At 40.3% G+C, this 20,902-nt stretch overlaps 1 protein-coding gene across 11 annotated transcripts in view; it reads right to left on the reverse strand.

Annotated features, from left to right (window-relative positions):
- Positions 1 to 20,902, reverse strand: part of LOC103352374 (coiled-coil domain-containing protein 7) — a 258,082-nt gene that overhangs the window by 122,675 nt on the left and 114,505 nt on the right. For all 11 annotated transcript variants that reach the window (XM_051833415.2, XM_051833414.2, XM_051833410.2 and 8 more), the window contains 5 exons: positions 14,373 to 14,483; positions 9,661 to 9,771; positions 7,117 to 7,227; positions 5,893 to 6,003; positions 981 to 1,085 (listed from right to left, as the gene is read on the reverse strand). In XM_051833415.2, coding sequence (XP_051689375.2) covers positions 981 to 1,085; positions 5,893 to 6,003; positions 7,117 to 7,227; positions 9,661 to 9,771; positions 14,373 to 14,483 — 549 coding nt within the window. The remainder of the gene's footprint in view (positions 1 to 980; positions 1,086 to 5,892; positions 6,004 to 7,116; positions 7,228 to 9,660; positions 9,772 to 14,372; positions 14,484 to 20,902) is intronic.

The following is a 20,902-nucleotide window of genomic DNA, read 5'->3' on the forward strand; positions in this document are numbered from 1 at the left end:
GACAGCTCATAGTGGAAAGGGTGAGTGACAAGTTCTAGTCACTCTCAGTACCAACAAATACAAGGAAGCCCAGTCTCTCGTGGAATATTTTGTTACTGATGCACTGGCACTCCATATGTTGGCTTCTTGATGTCACCATCTATCATGCAACCAGAGAGACTTCTATTTCAGAGGGAGGCCTAAAGCAGGATGTCCTACAGGCCCTCAATTGGCCACGGGGGCCACAATCGCTTTTCTGATACATTTTGCCACTTGAGTGTCAGGTCTGAGAACCTCTGTCTCTCAGTTGGAGTCTAGGATAAAAGAACACTGCCATATGTCAGTGGTGCCCTCTGGGCCCTTGGTTGCACAATCTCCTGTTGTTGGCTGAATGCTGAGCAGCTGTGGGGCCCTGGCAGAAACTGAGAACAAAAGCATACCATGAAATAGTTTTGTAACAGAAATTTATCAGAAATAAGCCGGCGCCGCGGCTCACTAGGCTAATCCTCCACCTTGCGGCGCTGGCACACGGGTTCTAGTCCCGGTCGGGGCGCCGGATTCTGTCCCGGTTGCCCCTCTTCCAGGCCAGCTCTCTGCTGTGGCCTGGGAGTGCAGTGGAGGATGACCCAAGTGCTTGGGCCCTGTACCCCATGGGAGACCAGGAGAAGCACCTGGCCCCTGCCATCGGATCAGCACGGTGCGCTTGCCGCAGCGCGCCGGCCGCAGCAGCCATTGAAGGTTGGACCAACGGCAAAAAGGAAGACCTTTCTCTCTGTCTCTCTCTCTCACTGTCCACTCTACCTGTCAAAAAATAAAAAAAAATTAAAAAAACATTAAAAAAAAGAAATTTATCAGAAATAAATATTAGTGTTTTTCTAGAGTTTGCATCAAAGTATAAAATATCTACAGATTATTTATTCAAATACATATCCATGAACCAAAGAAAAAAGATCTGATGAATTTAATTTTTTTAAAGTTATATATAATTTTATTACACTTACATATTTCCTCACTGGACATACTTTGTTCTTTTATTTGTATTTCAAGTTCTGAGCCTGAATCTTGATGTTCAAGCACAAGATTTTCATCTGGTACTTCATCAGGAGCTACATGGGGAGATACGTTTAGTCTCTTAGAGAAGCAGATTTATTGTGAACTCTGGTTTTAAATCTGTAATAATAGCATATATTTACATATAATTACATAATTACCATAATGACAGATGTGACATGAATATGTGTTGAAGCTGGTCATTTCATAACATTTCTAGGTATCTAATATATATTTGTCTTGAGTTCTGTTTTTTTTTAATACTTTAGGCTAATACATATTCATGGAACTATAACCAAAAGTGCACATGAACAGTGCTATTGATTTCAACATATTTGTAACTGAAATACTCAAAGCTACATACATCTTTAAGCAGAAGATATTGTTTGAATAAATTAAGGCTGTATACTATATTTTGTGGTATAGTACAAATTATATGATACAAACAGCTATAAATATATTGAAAAATGAATGGCACATCTCTATAAATTGACTTCAAGACATTTTTTGGGAATGGTGTTAAGAAAAATAGTAACAAGGTGAAAGCTTACATGTTTACCTATGGTAGATGAAGAAATAAGACAAATAGAGTAAGAAATAAAGATATAGTTATCTTCACAAAAATAAATGTAGGAACGATGTCATCAACAGGGTGCCACCTACAAAATGAGAGGAGGGATTTGGAAGGGCATGATACTCCTCTAAGTTTACCTCTATTGCATTTATTTTCTTTTTGGAAGCAGATTCATGTTCTACATATTTCAAAAGCAAAATTAAAAAGGACAAGAAAGTGTAATTAGAGCTAAAAGCAAAATGAAAAAATTAGAGGAAAATATAATTAGTAACATCAACATAATATTTGAAATAAACATTCACTCTTGGACATGAGAGTAACAGGATGAACCCACAAAAAATTACAAACCCTTTTAGTGTGCTGTTAATGTGCTGCAGAGTGCATGTGCCAAGCAAGTCTAACCCTATGCAAGAATCACAGGGTTGGGCAAATGACCTCAGACACTGATATCATCCAGAATCCTGGATATCTTGGTCTTAGGACTCACAAAATGGACAAGAGCTCTTTTGCCTGTGAGATAATCTCTTGTACCCACCTGTGCAATCTAACCTAACAGACCCTTGCCAGGTGCTTTTCCACGGAGCAATCAGAACATGACAGCTTTTACCATCCCATATCCCAGGAAGTGAACAAATAGTTTGTCATGGTAGCTCAGCAGACCAACCAAAAACCTTGCACCTCCCTCCTCTGACAAATCTGCTCAAAGAGGAGGGGAGCTGATGAAGCACTAGGCCTTTCTGGTGGTACCCTTTGGAAGGTGTTGAGATTCTCAGAAGGGGTATCAGGGTGCTGCAGTTCTCATTTGTAAGGGACTGGGAGCTCAAGTGTCATGGCAATGTGATTCAGAAAGTGCTAGCAGACAACACGAGGCTTTCTAGAATGCCATTGTAGTGTTCATATGAGCTTCTCAGTTTTGACAGGGCACTAGTGTTTCTCTTAATTTTGAAGACATCCAAGGAGTCAAATGAAAGATCCAACAGACGGGCTCTACGAAAGCTAGGGAAGCAATTCTGGGGTTACGGCATATGGTTCTAAGACAATGGGTTAAAACTGCTGGAGACTGAACACTGAAATGCACTCAGTGAGTTTTCTTAGATCTAGGAATGCCCTTAAAATTGGTGGGAGACCATGATGATTTAATAATGCTTTAATGAAAAGAACGTAGCTTAAGGGTCATTTTGTCTAGCAACTCAAGCAGGTATTACGACCTGGGTAGTTGGCTTCCACAATAAAGGAGGAAAGCTTCTTAACCTGTGAGGCAGAGGTACATTGAAGGGCTTGAAACTGCAGAACCCCTTCTTATGAGACCCTTAGCAGTCCCTAGCCCATTATATATTAGTAATATCAATACAATATTTGACATAAATATGTATTTCTCCAAGTTAGTGGAGGAAAGTGGGAACAAGCATGGGCAGCTGGGACCCTGTCTTTCCTCAGCGGGGTACTATTCTGTTACCAATAGGATGGTTAACCAGAATGAATTCCTTGCCACTGAAACACATGTTTGGGTTATCCTCTGCAGAGGTTATAGGTCCCTGAGTTATGTTGCTGGTCCCTATCAACACTGATACGGTAAGCAGAGTAATGGTATCTGCAACCCTAAGATTTCTAGTTTCATTCATGCGACCCTTGCTTGTTCCTTAACTCAGCTAAACCTATTTATAGGGTGATGGCAATTATTTTGCAGCATAATCCTGATCTTAACAAATTTCTTGAGGTGGAAAAACAAACTACCACACTACAGCAGTGTTTGACCTGCGAATAGAACTACCTAACTGTAGTCATTGGGCGCTTGGGTTTTTCTCAAGAAATCTCTGTTTCTATTTATTCAACAATGGACTCTAAGCAAAGATGTCGTACTTTCCTCTAAGGATCTTATGGCCAGATTGTGGTCCATGGTCCCAATGCTCAACACCACTGAGATCTAAATTGTGAGGACTCCAATGTCTAACAGAAGTGCTCTCCATGACACATCTCCCAGTGATGTTGACATGGATCAGAGAGACTCCTGGGTTTCAGAAATAAACAAGATTAGGGTGTCACCAGTGGTAATCTGAGGGCCAAGGCTGGCATTAAAAGAAGTGTGGGAAGGCCGGCGCTGCGGCTCACTAGGCTAATCCTCCGCCTTGCGGTGCCGGCACACCGGGTTCTAGCCCCGGTCGGGGTGCCGGATTCTGTCCCGGTTGTTCCTCTTCCAGGCCAGCTCTCTGCTGTGGCCCGGGAGTGCAGTGGAGGATGGCCCAAGTCCTTGGGCCCTACACCCCATGGGAGACCAGGAGAAGCACCTGGCTCCTGCTATTGGATCAGCGCGGTGCGCTGGCCACAGCGCGCCAGCCGGGGCGGCCATTGGAGGGTGAACCAATGGCAAAAGGAAGACAAGACCTTTCTCTCTGTCTCTCTCTCTCACTGTCCACTCTACCTGTCAAAAAAATTCAAAAAAAGAAGTGTGGAGGAAATTTCATTTTCAGGACTGTTAGGGCAGGGGTGCCCAGCTGACAATGGTTTCCACAGCTTCTGTCCAAATATAAGGAATTGGGAAGACAGAAAACTCCACTTTGATTCTGGCAAACTCCATTTTCATAGGCTCCTCTTCTGAATGTTTTCTTGGTGTGGGTATATTTTTCTATATCATATCTTCCTCGCATTCTACCACGAGCCCTGATGGGAACTGCTGCATTTACTGCCATTTTAGTAGGGCATGTAGAAGGTTGTAAACCTTCAGACTATTAGCACCAAAACAAATCCCTGGGGAGAAAAAGAAATAGCTGTTCTCAATGCTGAACTTAATGAAACCAAAGTTATCCATGAAACTGTTTGTCTTCAACAACAAAATAGTTCCTAACTCATGGGCTCAGAGGCCACCACTCAATTGATTTTAGTGGTTCAACTCTATAGCACAAACCTGGGCACTGGTGATCCACGACCCTGTGACTGTCACACAGGGTATTGTCTAAACTGAGGGCATTGGTTTGCAACAGCTGAATTTCAAATGTTCCTTTTCCACACAGATTTCAAGGTAAGTTTATGTGAAATTCATTGCACTACACTACTGATACCCTTACACAAAGTGACCAAATAGCTCTTATATCTTCTGTCAATGCATAGCTCATAACCTCTCAATGATCTGCTCCTGGAGGGAAGATTCACCTCTAGTGCATGGATGATATAACTTACATGGCCAATGCAAGGACATCACCCAACAGGGACTATGTCCTATTGACCCACCATGCTCTTAGCCAGGCCATGGGTACAGCTTAGAGAAAGCTGCCCAGGAACTTGGTGAAATTCTGGAATTGGTCTCTAAGGGGCATGGCATCTTATTCCAGAGGAGACTGCCAAGCCATGGCCCTCCCTGGTACAACAGACAAAACGAGGACCAGGAGTAGGTCTTTGACCTTGTAGTTAAGACTCCAATGAAGACGCCCATTTCTCACATCAGGAGCCTAGGTTTAAGTCCTGCATCCAGCTACCACTTCCAGGTTCCTGCTTAAGTGGATGCTGTGAGGCAGCAGGTGATAGCTGAAGTGGTTGGGTCCCTGCCACCCAATGGTAGATCTGCATTTGGTTCCTAGCTCCTGGAATCAGCGTGACATAGCCGAATCATAGCCGAGTTGTCCCACTGTGGCCATTTGAATCATGAACCACTGGATGGAAGGGGTGTGTGTGTGTGTGTGTGTGTGTCTGTGTGCCTCAAATATTAATAAGAGGAAGAGGAGAACTTAGTGGAACAACTCTGATACATACACCCTCATTTTCTCTTTGTGGAAAAACTCTTCTTTGAGGACATCATGACATCCTTTCATGGGTTACAGAAAGGCTGTTTCACGCTAGTGGGGTCATGGCCAAGAAGACAGCCTAGTGGACCTCACATGGTTTTTCCAGACTGCCTTCCCCTAGGCTCTCTGGATTCCTGTTTGCAGTTTGATCTCAGTGATATCTCTATTTGCTGACTGGGGCCTAGGGCAGAAGATCACTACTACAGGTCAGAAGTTCCTGTAAGGCTTTGGAATCCATAATCACAACTGAAATGAGACACTATTTTGGAAATAGTACATGTTTTAGTACTTCGGGGAATACCCCATGTCCTGCAGTCATTAAATAAACTTTGCGCCAGAAATCTCAACCAGATTATTGGCATTTTTGCTTTTTCTTCTCCAGTTATTAAGGGTACTCACATTCTAAGTCATAGCATAAAATGTCTATAAAATAAATGCTCATATACATATTCATGAACCGAAGTAAAAATATCTCATTAAAAGAGGTAATCAACCTTTAACTATTATACTTACTATTAAGCACTTCCCCTGAAGAAGTTCTTTGTGTCTTTGCTTGAATTTCTGATTTTGATGTTGAGTCTTGAGGTGAAAGCAGAAGATTTTCATAAGTTTCTTCTTTGCTAGCTACAAAAAAAATGTATTTAATCCACTAAATGAAAATTATTTTAAATCTCTAGGTTTCAAATTTATAACAAGTATACAGTAGCATTTTCTCTCTTTTATAAAGTGGTAAGCAAATTACCATAAACCTTGGTCTAATATGAATATTGGGAGAAGATTTTTAAGGGATGTGTGTTGAAGTTTTCTCATATCATTAATGTCCCTGGAATTTGAATATGCCTTATTTTATTCTCTATTTTTCTTGTTTTTTTTTTCATATTTTCTGTTAATACACATCCACAGATATAATGGAGAAAGAGCTTAAGTGCAAGATTAGTTATTACAGCACAGTTTAACTGCAAACCTGAATGTAACAAGCTTAGGAGATTGATCCAATAAAATGAGGTATATAAACTATGATAGTATCAACAATAGGCTAAACAACTGTACAGACAGCTGTCAATGCAATGTAAGGGATACCTAAAAACTTAGTGATATTTTTATGAAATAATGTTTAGTGAAGATGAGATATTTCATATGTTGTCTTTTAAGTAACAGTACATAAGAAAAAAAGAGATGCTTCTTTTCATAAAATAAAACACAAGAAAAATAAACTGGAGAACAAAGTACTTTGTCACCAAAACTTAGAACTAACTGTGGTATTATCAGCAAGTTCTTTTTTTTTTTTTTTTTTTTTTTTTTTTTTTTTTTTTTTTTTTGGCAGGCAGGCAGAGTGGACAGTGAGAGAGAGAGAGACAGAGAGAAAAGTCTTCCTTTTCCGTTGGTTCTGTTGGCCAGCCACTGCGGCCGGCGCACTGCACTGATCCAAAGCCAGGAGCCAGGTGCTTCTCTTGGTCTCCCATGCAGGTGTAGGGCCCAAACACTTGGGCCATCCTCCACTGCCTTCCCGGGCCGCAGCAGAGAGTTGGACTGGAAGAGGAGCAATCGGGACAGAATCCAGCACCCCGACCAGGACTAGAACCCAGTGTGCCGGCGCCGCAGGCAGAGGATTAGCCTAATGAGCCGCGGCGCCGACCATCAGCAAGTTTTAGAGACTTGGATTTAATGGGCCAAAGTAAAATGATCTTATGATGAGATTTATTTTTAAATTAATCTATGCATAATATTTATACTTACTACTGGGTCTTTCTGATTTACTTCTTCTGTGTTTCTTTACTCCTTTTTGTATTTTTGACACTGAGTCTTCAGGCTGCTGCATGAGGTTTTCCTCCATTTCTCCACTACGGGCTGCACAAAGAGATGCATTAATTTACTCAGTGAAAATAAACAGCAGCATTTCTCTCACCTTTGAAAAGTTTCCTAAAGAATGTAAATCTCAGGGGCCGGTGCTGTGGCACAGCAGGTAAAGCTGCCACCTGCAATGCTGGCATCCCATATGGGCACCGGTTCAACACCCAGCTGCTCCACTTCTGATCCAGCTCTCTGCTGTGGCCTGGGAAAGCAGTAGAAGATGGCCCAAGTCCTTGGGCTCCTGCAGCCACATGGGAGACCTGGAAGAAGCTCCTGGCTCCTGGCTTCAGATTGGCACAGCCCCGGCCATTGCGGCCATCTGGTGAGTGAACAAGTGGATGGAAGACCTCTCCCTCCCCCTCCCCTTCTCCCTCTCCCTCTCCCTCTGCCTCTCCTTCTATCTGCCTCTCATTCTCTCTGTGTAACTCTGACTTTCAAATAACTAATAAATCTTAAAAAAAAAAGAATGTAAATCTCTCAGGCTCATTTCACCAGCACATGGGGAGATTTAAAAACTTGAATAGTTTGTTGTTGTTCAAGGACATAGCATCATTGACTTTGTGACAGTGGTACCTTGTGTGATGTGTCTGACATCAGGGAGGCAGTCCATTAACTGTTTTCTGTGTGACTGTTGTACCTTGTATGGTGTGTCTACTGCCAGGTGGGCAGTCTTGTTAACTTCCTGTGTGATGGTGGCACTTATTCCCAATGACCTGAGATTCTCCAATGTATATGGGAGCGGCCTGGCTAACAATAGCAGGAGCATAGGAAATTCTTGATATTGGTTACCATTTGTTTTTTCAATAGTGTTGACTCATGTATCTGCATAAATCATCCATTTACTAGAAAAACAGAATCTCAAGGAAAGACTTGATGGATTCACAAGAATTTTCTGACCAGGCAATAAAGTATAGAGGCCAACACACAGCCCCAACAAGAGTCACAATAGTGATGAATAATATAATTGCTCTTAATTTTTTCTTCTCCCAGTGATCTTAAGATTAACTGGAGAACTGTGTGCTATTGGCAAGACATCTCACCTTTCAATTCAGTTTAGGGGTTAGGTTAAGGTTCCTAAGTCCCCCAGGGCCTATGAGGCTGTCTTCTAGGTCAGAGTTCTAGAGGCAGTGGTAGAAAATTATGTAATTTGGGCTATTTGGGTCCCAGTTTACCAAGGACTAAGCTCTGTAATCTCTGCATCAGGATGAGGAGAAACAGATTATAATTTGTGGTTTTAGGCCTAAAATCCACCAAAACCAAGATTTTACCCAGACCCAACTGTTGGTGTCCTTTGGGCCCTGTAATCCTCTAATTCTATGCCTCCAACTACTGATTATAGGTAGAGATGTGTCTCCTATGTGAGCCGTGGTGGGAACTGCCCAAGTTAAGATCATTCTTTGGGTCACGTGGAAGACCCTACTGATCTGTCACAAGAAAAAATAAATCTACCAGTGAGAGGAAAAGAAACCACTGCCCTCATCATCATGAGATTAGGTTTCCACTCAATACCTTGGCATGTGATGGGGACTTGCTTGACTATGGACTCAAGACTCTCACAGGCAGGTTAGTGCTATGGTATGGTCAGGACATTGCAGCCCCCTTGGAGGTTAGTACCTCTGCTGAGGGAAGTAGATAGAAAACAACTGACTCTGAAACTGCCCTATTCAGCATTCCTGTCTACACACATGGGTAGGATCAGTTTGCCTCACCTGGAGTGGGCCGTAATAGCCCTCATCTGGACTAACAGCTGTGTTGACACACATGCAGAAAGGTAACTGGACATTAGTACGAGGCACAGGAATCCTGTACCAAGGTGAAATTCCTGTGGACGAACTAGGAGGGGTCAACACATTGTACTCCAGAGAAAACAGCTGCTCAGTATTGGATCTTCTTGGTCCAAAGAAATGCATAAAAGCTGAGTGATTTGTGGGATTCTTCTGCTACTGGCCCTCTCACATATTCCTGGATGCAACCATCTATCAAGTTTCCCCAAAGCCTATTTAAATGGGTCTCAAATAACATGATACCACCCACTATTCCTCCAAAGCTACTCTTCTTCTTTGCCCCTTAATCTACATTTGAAGTACAAGTCTTAGCAAAGTCTCTGTTCACCAGGTGAATTCTATGGAAGAAGTATACAGCACAGGTCATTGGACTGTTGGGCCTTTAAATTTGCAACTTCATGGGGTTGGTGGAAAGGTAAACACACTTTCTGGCTACTGAGCATGATCATGGTCATGAAACAAAAAACAATAATTGAAATTTGTGAATACTCAGGCTTTTATTCTCTAGTTACCTATGGTATTCACTCATTATATCAAAGATGAAATTTCTATAAATATTTAGTGAAATAAAGATTCCTGGACTTTAGAAAGAGGTCTTAAGATGTGTTTAATTTAAAATAAAGTTACCTATGACTTTCATACTTACTGGTGAGACTTCCCCCTCTAGAAGTGTCACGCATTTCTAGTTGTGGTTTGATTTCTGACGTTGATTCTTGATGTTCAAGTATGACATTTTCATTTCCTTCTTCATTATGAACTATATAGAGAAATACATTTAGTCCATTAAATAGAAAGGTAGATCTATTGTAAAATCTCTGTATTTCAAGTGTATAATGGCATTCTCTGTCATTTTTATAAAGTTGTAAGTAAATTTCTGTAACGCTAGATCTGATAGAAAATGTAAAAAGAATTTTCATGGATATATATTGACAATTTTCACTTCAAAAATATTTCTAGGCATCATTCCTAGTTAGAATTAGTATCTATTTTTCTTAATTTATACTTAAAGGATCATTTAGATTAGTTTTTTTTTTGACAGGCAGAGTGGACAGTGAGAGAGAGAAACAGACAGAGAGAAAGGTCTTCCTTTGCCATTGGTTCACCTTCCAATGGCTGCCACAGCCGGCGCACTGCGGCTGGTGCACCGCACTGATCTGAAGCCAGGAGCCAGGTGCTTCTCCTGGTCTCCCATGTGGGTGCAGGGCCCAAGGACCTGGGCCATCCTCCACTGCCTTCCTGGGCCACAGCAGAGAGCTGGCCTGGAAGAGGAACAACCGGGACAGAATCTGGTGCCCCAACCGGGACTAGAACCCAGGGTGCCGGTGCCGCAGGTGGAAGATTAGCCTATTGAGCCAAGGTGCCGGCTAGATTAGATTTCAAAGATCACATGATAATGCATATTTATAAGTTTACTCACAACATTATTTGTAATTACAAAATATTGAAGACATGAATGTTCAAACATGGGAAACTGGTTGCATAAGGGAATGCATGTATTGCAAATTATGCTATGATATATTCTGTGGTAAACAAGGTGGAATAAGCATCTGTACTTAGAGTTGTGAAAGGAATTAAAATGGTTGCTCTAAACTTACTTTAAGGAATTTCAATAAGACAACATTAAATGGGGAAAAAATCCAGAAGGCAGAAAGTTGTGCACTGCCTCTTAGATAAGTATGAAGGGAAAATAAGGAAAAAGAGATAAAATGAGATGGATATTTATCTTTACAAAAAGAAAAATGGATGCAGTATCAGAAAACAATGTATTGGGTTACCTACAAGATGAAAGGAGTGAAATGAGGAAGTAATGATCCTCCACTAGGGACACCTACATATCTATTTTTCACTTTTGGAATTGGGTTCATGTTCTACGTGATAAAATAAAATTGAATCACAAAAGATAAGAAGGGGAGGCTAACACTAAAAGCAAAGTTAAATAAATGAAGCTACTGAAGGAAATAAAGAACTAATGCAAGTAACTCACCAAAATAGAATATCTGACATACTGAGTACCTTCATTCAGTGTGTGGAAGAGAGACTAAATGAATGACACATTATTTTCAGTAGAAGTATTGCTAAGCAACCCTAAAACAGTTACAGAAGTATAATTAGATGAGCAAATAAGTGAGCTCTGAATTAATTGGAGTTATATACCTGTGAAGATGAAGGAAGGCAAGACAGCCCAGAGTGAATGGACTGGAATCAAAGGTAGCCAGTACTCATCATGAATTCTGAATAGGCCTCCCAATGTATAACATGTGTTTGCATATTTATAGGTATTTAGGCATATTTGTGTGAAGGTATTTGTATATGTCAACCTACAGGCATGTAGGTATGTGTATGTCTGTGAATTTATATGGCTTTGTGAATGCAAAGGCATATAGGTGTACGTACCTGAATGTGCCTCTGAACATACGAGCTTGTTGGAATATGTGAATGTTTATGTGGATGTAAATACACTGCTGAGTTCAACTCCAGGTCAGAATTCTTACGTGATTTTCCAGGTCCCAACACAAACAATTTCAAGGGCATGGGCAGGCAGTTTTCACAGAGAAGTGATTCCCAACCCATGAGAGACCTGTCACATAATAAGTACAATCCAGGCACTGGAGATGCTGTGGTCTTGGATTCAGCCCAGCCTCCTCCCAACCACCAGGCCAACCATGCTCATGGGCACTCTTAGTCACTCTCCTTCAAGTAGGGGCTTCTTGAGAGGAGAGGATGGGATTCACAGACACTCTGTGCTGTTGAAGCACTGCTAATGCTTAGACCACCCAATGACTGGAAGAGCTTTCAAAACACTTTCCCCAACTTTGACTACATATCCAGGAATTTTCCAGTCTTACTTCAGTCTCCCATAGAAGCAGGATCTGTATAACAGAAAAATATTTCCTTAAAGCCTACTTCAACTGTGCTGCAACCCTTCGCCACATTGACAACCCTGAATATTTCGAACTAATGCAGCTGAGACATAAGAGCTATCGTTCAAAGAGAAACACTGGAGAGGCAAGGGTCTTTGCTAGTTAAACTCTTGCTTGTGCACTGTGGCAGGAAGTGAACAGAGGTTCATGCAGACTTGGGCTGGTACACTAAGGAGGAAGTGACCAGAGGCTCACATAGACTTGCGCTGGTACAGTACAGCAGGAAGTGAACATGGGCTCTAGTAGACATCTGCTTGTGTGCTGTAGCAGGAATTGAGCAAAATCTCAGGTATACTTTTGTGTGCCATGGCTGGAAATGAACAATGTCTCATGTGGAATCCTGTTTTGGCTTTATAAAAAGATTGAATATATGATCCATTGTTACACTCTGTTTTGCTTAATTGATCAATTCAAAAATTGCCATCTCTCTCCTAGAAATTAGCACAGCAAGCAAGGTCAATGAAGCTCAACAGATAGAAACTGCAAAATTCTCTAACATGGAACAGCAAACACTACCAAGCAATAATTACTGACTAGCAATGAAAACAATGGAAAAGCGGAAGCCAAGTCCTTACTCCTGATAAAAGGCATTGGCAATGAGACCATGCATGGGTTCCCAGAAGTAGGTCTGAAGGGTGTAGATTAACGGGCTCTCTACCAAGGGGTCACAGGCTAAGGGTGGGCCAGAGGATGCCCCAAGACTGCTGAACTAGGTCCACATGGTGACAGTTCCTAGGTTTCACACAGGTTTTCCTTCTCAGCTCTTGGCATTGAATCTGGGCATGAATCTGATATCCAGAATTGTCTAATTTCATAAAGTAACAGACTGCACATTTGGTCATGTCCTTACATCCCCATAGAATATATGAAGACCTGTGCTAAACTCAGAGTTTAATGAAGAGATGGGACGGGTTCACATTTCTTGGGCCTTTCTGTTGCTGGTACTATGTGATCATGATCTCCACAGCCCCTGACACCAGGATGACAGGGAAATACACAATGTTCACTGCTTGTGGCTCTGGGGTCATCACCTGGGATGCTTAGCCAGATCCAACTATAGATGTGTCCCTCTGGACACCAGAAACTTGCCATGTTGTAGGGTTAATAGTGTAGATGAGCTGCTTATGTAAACTTTGATTCATGTTATCTCCTTTGGCTTGATAGATCTGCTGCAGGTAGGGCTACTTGGTTAGTTGTGAGGAAGACGGAACATATCCAAGTGTATCTGTCACCCTTAACACCTCCTCAAAGAAGAAAAAAGAAGTTACTCAACTAGGCACTAGGTCAAAGCTTTCCATGAGATGGTTTAACTGTCCAATAGCTCAATAAACCTCTGCTGACAGCCTCATATGCACAGACTATTGATATGTCCAGCTCACTGTGGTAGCCTAGTGCCCACAACCATGGTACCTAACAGTGTGACTTTCTTGCAGGGTGTTCTCAAACTGAGAGAGCATGAAGTGCAGCAACTGGAATCACAGCACCCCTTTCAGCACCCTTTTGTAGAAGATAGTCATCATCGGAATATCTTTCTTTGGAATGGTGTGTCACACATCACTAACACACTTCTACAAGCACACCAAAGTTCCTAAATCTCGGTTGTCAATATGAAGGAAGGAATACGATAGGAAGAAGTCACACTCTTGAAGGGTGCCCTAGATTTCCACTCCATCAATGACATGGTCTCGGTAAACAAAGACCAGATGCCCCACTGACTGATGTATGGCATCTCAGCTGAGCCCTTATTACACACAAGGCAAAGCGATGTAGTGTCCTCATAAAATCTTGGTCATAATCTTAAGAGGCATAATGTTTCACTACAGAGAAGATGGCCAAGTATTAGCTTTCTGCTCCAACAATCAAAAAGGAGACCCAGCAGTTGCTGGGACAATGCAAAACCTTTCATTCCCAAACTTCTTACCTGGGAACCTGGCTGGCAGCACTCTATGGAACTACCTACCAGAAAGGTAATTTCTATTCAAGGGTGTCGAGACCAAGAAGGTGCTTTGGATGCTAGGCACCAACTGCCACACCACCAAGTTACGGATCTCAGCAACATTTTTGTTTACTGATTGGAGGTTAGAGCAGAAGGTCACTACAACAGGACAGAGGTGTCCATTGGGTTTTTGAATCTATAGGAGTCAACTGAAAGGTAGACACCCTCTATGCATCAAGTACTGGCCTGTTATAGGGCCTGCTAGTGTATTAAGTGCCTATCCCATGGCTGTGAAATAACGAGAGGACCAGACCAGAAATATCAACCAAAGGGAATAAATATCTTTGCTTTTGTTGTCTGGTTGTCTTAGACTACTCATCCTAAGTTCAAAATGCTAATTTTCTAGAACATACATGCTCAAATAAATGTCCATGAACCACAGACAATGATAATGACCTTCTGATGAGTTTAAGTAACCATATGTAGAAATATTGTACTTACTGGACCGTCTCTCCCCCTTAGAAATGCTTTTCTTTTTCACTCTCATTTCTGTTTGTGCATCTTGATGTTCAGGCTGCTCAGGTACAGTATTTTCATCCTGTTCCTCATAAACTATGTAAAGAAATGTATTTAGAGCAGTAAACAGAAAAGCAAATCTGCTGTGAAATCCCTAAGTTCCAAATTTACAAGTTGATGGGCAGCATTTTCTCTCAAAAGTTATATATAAATTACTATAACTTGATATCTGACACAAAAAACAGTAATAAGAATTGTAATTGGTAAGTAGTGAAGTTATCTCCCTAATTCATTGCCTTAATTTTCTTCTAATTATCTTGCTGCTACTAATATATTATCTAATTAAATAATTAATAATTATCTAATTAATTGCTTTCTAATCGTGTGTTACTTTATATTAAGTTTATATATATTAATGGAACAAATGATAAAAATTTATACATACAAGGTTATTATTACAGCTTTATTTGTAATTGCAAAATATTCAAAACCATATATACCATCAAGCATGGAGAACTGGTTAAATAAGATATACACTCTAAACGATGCTATAATTTATAATCTGGTAAACAATGTGATAAAGATTTAGCTAAGAGGATTTAAGGAAATTACTAGTATATAGTGTGAAATCTGAAAAATATCTAAATAAATTGTATGCAACTTTCTGATTAAGAAAAAAGGGAAAATAAGAACAAGATAAACAGACAGCCATGCCTTTATAAAAGAAAACCCACTAAAGATATCAAATATAGAATCAACCAAGGTATTCATCATCAGATGAATGGATAGAGAAAATTACATATAACTGTATATAAATAATGTAAATACATACAATTGAATTTTATTCAGACATAAAAAGACTGAAATTCTATCATATGCATAAAAATGATTATAACTGTAGGGCATCATGTTGCTTGAAATAAGCTGGACACAGAAAGACAAATATTGTATGTTGTCTTTTATATGTGGAAACTAAAAATTTTAAAAATAAAGAATCACCTGCATGTATCAGTTTTGCTGCAAATACAGTGTTTTGACAAACTTTGCTTGAAATGTTGTCAAACAAATTGTTAAGAATAATATACTATAGTTTTAATGTTCTGTGGTATTATAAAATTTACTGTATATGAGTGAAGTTGAACATCTTTTCATTGGATTATTATTTATAGACCTTGCCTATATTCCTGCTGTACTATGGCCTTTTTACTTTTTATTTGTTGTTTCTTTATTTAGTAGAGAAGTAAGCCTTTGACTATAGTATAAATTAAGAATATTTTATCTCAAAAATAATAAATATTAAGTTGAAAAATATATAGAAGGTTAGCTACAAGATGAGGAGGAAATACTGGGGGAGGAACATGTAGAGGTCTAACTAGGTAAGTCTTTAAAACATTTTACTATTAGAAGTAGGTTAATGTTCCACATATTAGAATGTTAGAAGAATGAAACAAAAAATTGAAGTGGAAAAGAACCTTAAGGAATTGGATCCACGGAGGGAAAACTGAAAAGTATTAATCCAGGTCACTCATCAGTGCAGCATCTGACATGAGCTCTCAATCCAATGGGAGCACAGGGCAGACGGTAAATAAATCACAGAAAAATGATCCATACTAAGCAATTCTGATGTGACTTGGGAAATGTTATGGGGCCAAGCAAATGAATACATGGGTAGATGTGATTCAGAGGTCCACCCTTGATAAAATTACTTCCTTGCACACACAAGGAATGGAGGAAACTAAGGAGGCTAGGGGTAGACTAGAAGTGACGGTGTCTGTGGGAACTCAGGATTTCTAAATGCGTAATGCACATGCATGCGTGGGTGCATGTTTACGAATGTGTATGTGCATGCATAGGAGCCCAACTCCAAATTAATAACTTTGTTTCATCTTTCAGGCCGAATGATAGACAGTTATACATCATCTACCTAGAGGTTCTAATGAGGGGGAATCCCTACCTCACACAAACTTGATGCCTCCCTGGAAAACTGCACATACTGGCATAGCTGCACCTGAGGGCTGCGGCCCCTCCATAATGTGCTCCCATACCTTTTGATGCCTGCCTGTGTACCTCCACAAAAGGCCTCCTCATGAAAAGGGGCGGGGGCTCTCAACTGATACACTGTGCTTCTCAATGCCTCAGCCTAGACACTTCACGGGGGGAGCTTGAATATGCTTTGCTCAGTTCCATCTAGGTATTTAAGACTTCCACGTTCCTAGCAATCTCACATCAATAACTACAAGGTGCTTGGGTTCATAAAAGGGCAAAGTCTTTTCTATCAACTTATCTTGCTACATGAAAAAAACTGATAAGGAGTCATTATTATGTGGTGGTGCAGGTAAAGCCACAACCTGCGATGCTGGCATCCCATATGGGCACCAGTTTGTGTCCTGGTTGACACACTTCCCAACCAGCTCCCTGCTAGTAGCCCGGGAAATCAGTAGAACATGGCCCAAATGTTTGGACCCCTGCAGTCAGGTGGGAGACCCAGATCAAGCTCCTGGCTTGAAGTTTAGGCCTGGCCCAGCCTTGGCCTTTCAGGCCATCTGGGGGTGAGCTAACAGATGGAAGATACCCTCCCTCCTTGTCTCTCTCCCTCCCTCCCCTGCCTTCCTCTTTCCTTCTGTGTGTGTGTCTATCTTTCCATAACTGATTTTCAAAATAAATAAATCTTATAAAATCATGACATAAGGTGTTCTAGTTAATAAAAACTAGAAAAATCACATTTTCATCCTTCATTAAAGTAACAGATATATAGGCCTTAAGCTTCAATGTCTGCCAATATTAAAAAAAGAAAAAAAAATTTCTACATTTTTCCCTGAAAGGCCCTCCATCTACAGTAATCCTGACAAATGGTCCACCTCGAGTCTGAGCAAGCCTCTGGATCCAGCTGCAGAAAACAGAGTGACACCAGAAAACAGCACCAAAATCAGGCACTCAGGAAAATCGTGACTGTTAGAAATTCTATTTGGCAACTTACTTGAGTTCTGAAGGTTAGAAAGGGAAAAAAGAGAAGAGACTTAAGAGATACAGAATTTTAAAAAAATTAATTTAAAAAATGTAAACTATGCCGACTATAAAAGCACATTTGAGGGGCTGGCGCTGTGGCGCAGAAATTGAAGCCCTGACCTAAAGCATTGGCATCCCATATGGGCACTGCTTCTAGTCCCAGCTGATCCTCTTCTGATCCAGCTCTCTGCTATGGCCTGGAATAGCAGAAGATGGCCCAAGTCCTTGGGCCCCTGCACCCATGTGGGAGACCCAGAAGAAGCTCCTGGCTTCGGATCAGCACAGCTCCAGCCAATGCAGCCATCTGGAGAGTGAACCAGCGGATGGAAGACCTCTCTCTCTCTCTGTCTCTACCTCTCTCTGTAACTATATTTCAAGTAAATAAAATAAATCTTTTAAAAAAAGCACATTTGTGTGATATACCTAGAATAATAGCATAAACAAATTTAAGAGTGGTGACTTTTGTAGAAGGTAAAGGGCTATGACTAACATAGGGCAGGATGACTTCTGGGATGACTTGGGGAAGGCAGGGCTCTGACTAGGAATAGGTGAAGAACTTTGGGATGACTTTGGAGTAAGGCAGGGCTACAACCAGGGTAGAGCAGAGGGGCTTCTGGGATGACTATAAAACTGCTTCCTGATTTGGACAAGATCAACTCTGGCAGTTACTTCCAATAGTTTTCAGAATCTGAATGATTTTTAAGCAAAAAAAAAGGGGGGGATTGTATTTCATTTCATTAGGAATTTGTAAAATTGTCTGTCTAGTACCATTTTGGAATACAATGTCAAGTTGTCCTGTCTCCCTTAATTGTCAAACTAATCTTTTGAAGTATATAATATTATTCTCTCATCTACACATGAGAATACTGAGATTGTTAATCTAAACAGCTATTTGATTAGTAATTGGTTGAGTTTGGGATCATCTGACAGTTCAGTTCCAGAGACTGAACTTTTTATAATGAGTAAAAAATACAAAAAAAAGATATAAATTATTAGATGATATCTTATATATCTTTGTTCCTTAAATTACTAAAATTTAGATTAATTTGATAATGGGCTAACAAATTATAAATTACCAAAATCAACTCACTAAGACACAGAAAAGTAGAATAGATTAATATATACAGAGGAACAAATAAAAATCTACTACTGGGGTCTGGTACTGTGGTGTTATAGACTAAGCCTCTGCCTGTGGTGCCAGCATCCCATATGGGTGCTGGTTTGAGTGCCGGTTACTCCACTTCTGATCCAGCTTCCTGCTAATGTGCCTGGGAAAGCCGTGGAAGATGGTCTAAGGGTTTTGGCCCCTGCTCCTAGGTGGGAGACCTGGAAGAAGCTCCTGGCTCTTGTCTTCAGATACGTTCAGCTATGGGCCATTTGGCGAGTGAACCAGTGGATGGAAGACCATTCTCTTTGTCTCTTCTTCTCTTTATCTGTAACTCTACCTCTCAAATAAATAAATAAACCTTTAAAAAATCTACCTCTAAAATGTTGTTAGGTCAAAGAGTTTTAATGACAATTTCAATAAAATCATAAAATGTTGCAGAGTTTCTGTTATTCAAACTACTGAGAGACGAATTTTTTTATTTCAATTTACAATACTAATATCCTATGTGCAAACACTAAAAGACAGAACAAAAATATGGATTAGTAATGTAAGTAATGTATATCTATTAATGTTACCAGTTAGGAAAGGCTATAGTATGCTGTAGGCGTAAACAACAGTAAAATCTCAGTGTCTCAAATGTAAAAATCTCTTTTCTGCCTCTGCATTTATGTTCACCTAGTGGTTCTGCTCCCTGTCCTCATTCTAGAGCCAGGGTAAAAGGAACTCTGCTATCTATAGCACACCTTACCAGAGCAGCAAAGCAAACTAGAGAATGGGGACTCTAATGCTACACTGGCTCCTAATGCTCTGAACACTACTGCTACTCACAAATCACTGGCCTGGAAATTGCAAGGTTGTGTTCAGTTTGAGAAGTCAGGAAGAAAACATCAGTAAGAAGGCACACAACAACATTTCATGTACAGAATGTGAAGTTGACGAGATTGATGAAACACTTGAAAAGGAATTCAAAAGAATGATCACAAGATTACTCAAATACCACAGAAAAGCAAATAAATGAGTTAAAGAAATTCATACATGACTTAGATGAGAAATTCTGATGAGAGCTAGAGATACTGAAGAGAAAGCAATTGTAACAGTGGAAATGAAGGATTCAATATGTCAAATAAAAATACAGTGGAAAGCCTTAATAACAGACTTAGTAAGACAGAAGAAAGAATATCCAAGCTAGAAGACAAACCTTTGGAAATATTTCAAACTTTCAAAAATCAAAGAAAAAATTAGAAAAACAAACTAGTTTTCAAGATTTATGGGATACTATCAAGCAAACAAACATGCATGTCTTATGAGTTCCTGAAGGTATGGAATGGATTGGAAATGAATTAGGAACAGAATGGATTAGAAAACTTATTCAGTGAAATAACAGGAGAAAACTTCCCTAATTTGAGAAAGGACATCCAAATATAGGAAGCACACAGAACTCCTATAGACATGATTAGAAAAGATCTTTACCACAACACACTGTAGTCTTTCAAAAGCTAAAATGTACAGAAAAAATCCTAAAATGTAGATGAGACAAATGCCAGATTATATTCAGAGGATCTCTAATAGTTTGACAGTTGAATTCTCATATAGGTCAGGAGAGAATGGAGAGCTACAGCCCAAGTCCTAAAAGAAAAAAAATTCAACCCAGAATACTGTACACAGTGAAGCTTTCATTTATAAATGAAGGTGAAATAAAGACCTTCCATAAAAAACATAAATTGAAAGAATCTGTCACCACTCATCCAGCCTTATCAATGATTCTTAAGGATGTGCTATAAACAGAAACACTGTCAGCATCATGAAAGAATGTGAAGGCAGAAAATCTAGTAAAACTACAAGGAAAAGCTAAAACAAATAATAGGAGTACTTATGGAAAAGTGGCAGGACCAAATAATTACTTATTAATAATAATCTTAAATGTAAATGGCCTAGGAGCCGGTGCTGTGGCGCAGTGAGTTAACACCCTGGCCTAAAGTGCCGGCATCTCATATGGGCACCAGTTCTAGTTCCAGCTGCTCCTCTTCCAATCCAGCTTTCTGTTATGGCCTGGGAAAATAGTAGAAGATGGCTCAAGTCCTTGGGCCCCTGCACCCAAGTGGGAGACCTGGAAGAAGCTCCTGGCTTCGGATTGGCACAGCTCTGGCCGTTGTGGCCATCAGGGAGGAGAATCAGCGGCTGGAAGACCTCTCTCTCTGTCTCTACCTCTCTCTGTAACTCTGTCTTTCAAATAAATAAAATATTAATAATGTAAATGGCCTAAATTCTCCAATTAAAAGACCAAAGATTCACACAATTATTCTTAGGTGTTTAAATTTTAACTGAAAAATGATCCCTGTTAAATATAAGAGTAGGAATAAGAGAGGGAGGAGATGTACAATTTGGGACATGCTCAAGCTGA

Source organism: Oryctolagus cuniculus, chromosome 13 (assembly GCF_964237555.1).
Source record: "Oryctolagus cuniculus chromosome 13, mOryCun1.1, whole genome shotgun sequence".
Lineage (NCBI taxonomy): Eukaryota > Metazoa > Chordata > Mammalia > Lagomorpha > Leporidae > Oryctolagus > Oryctolagus cuniculus.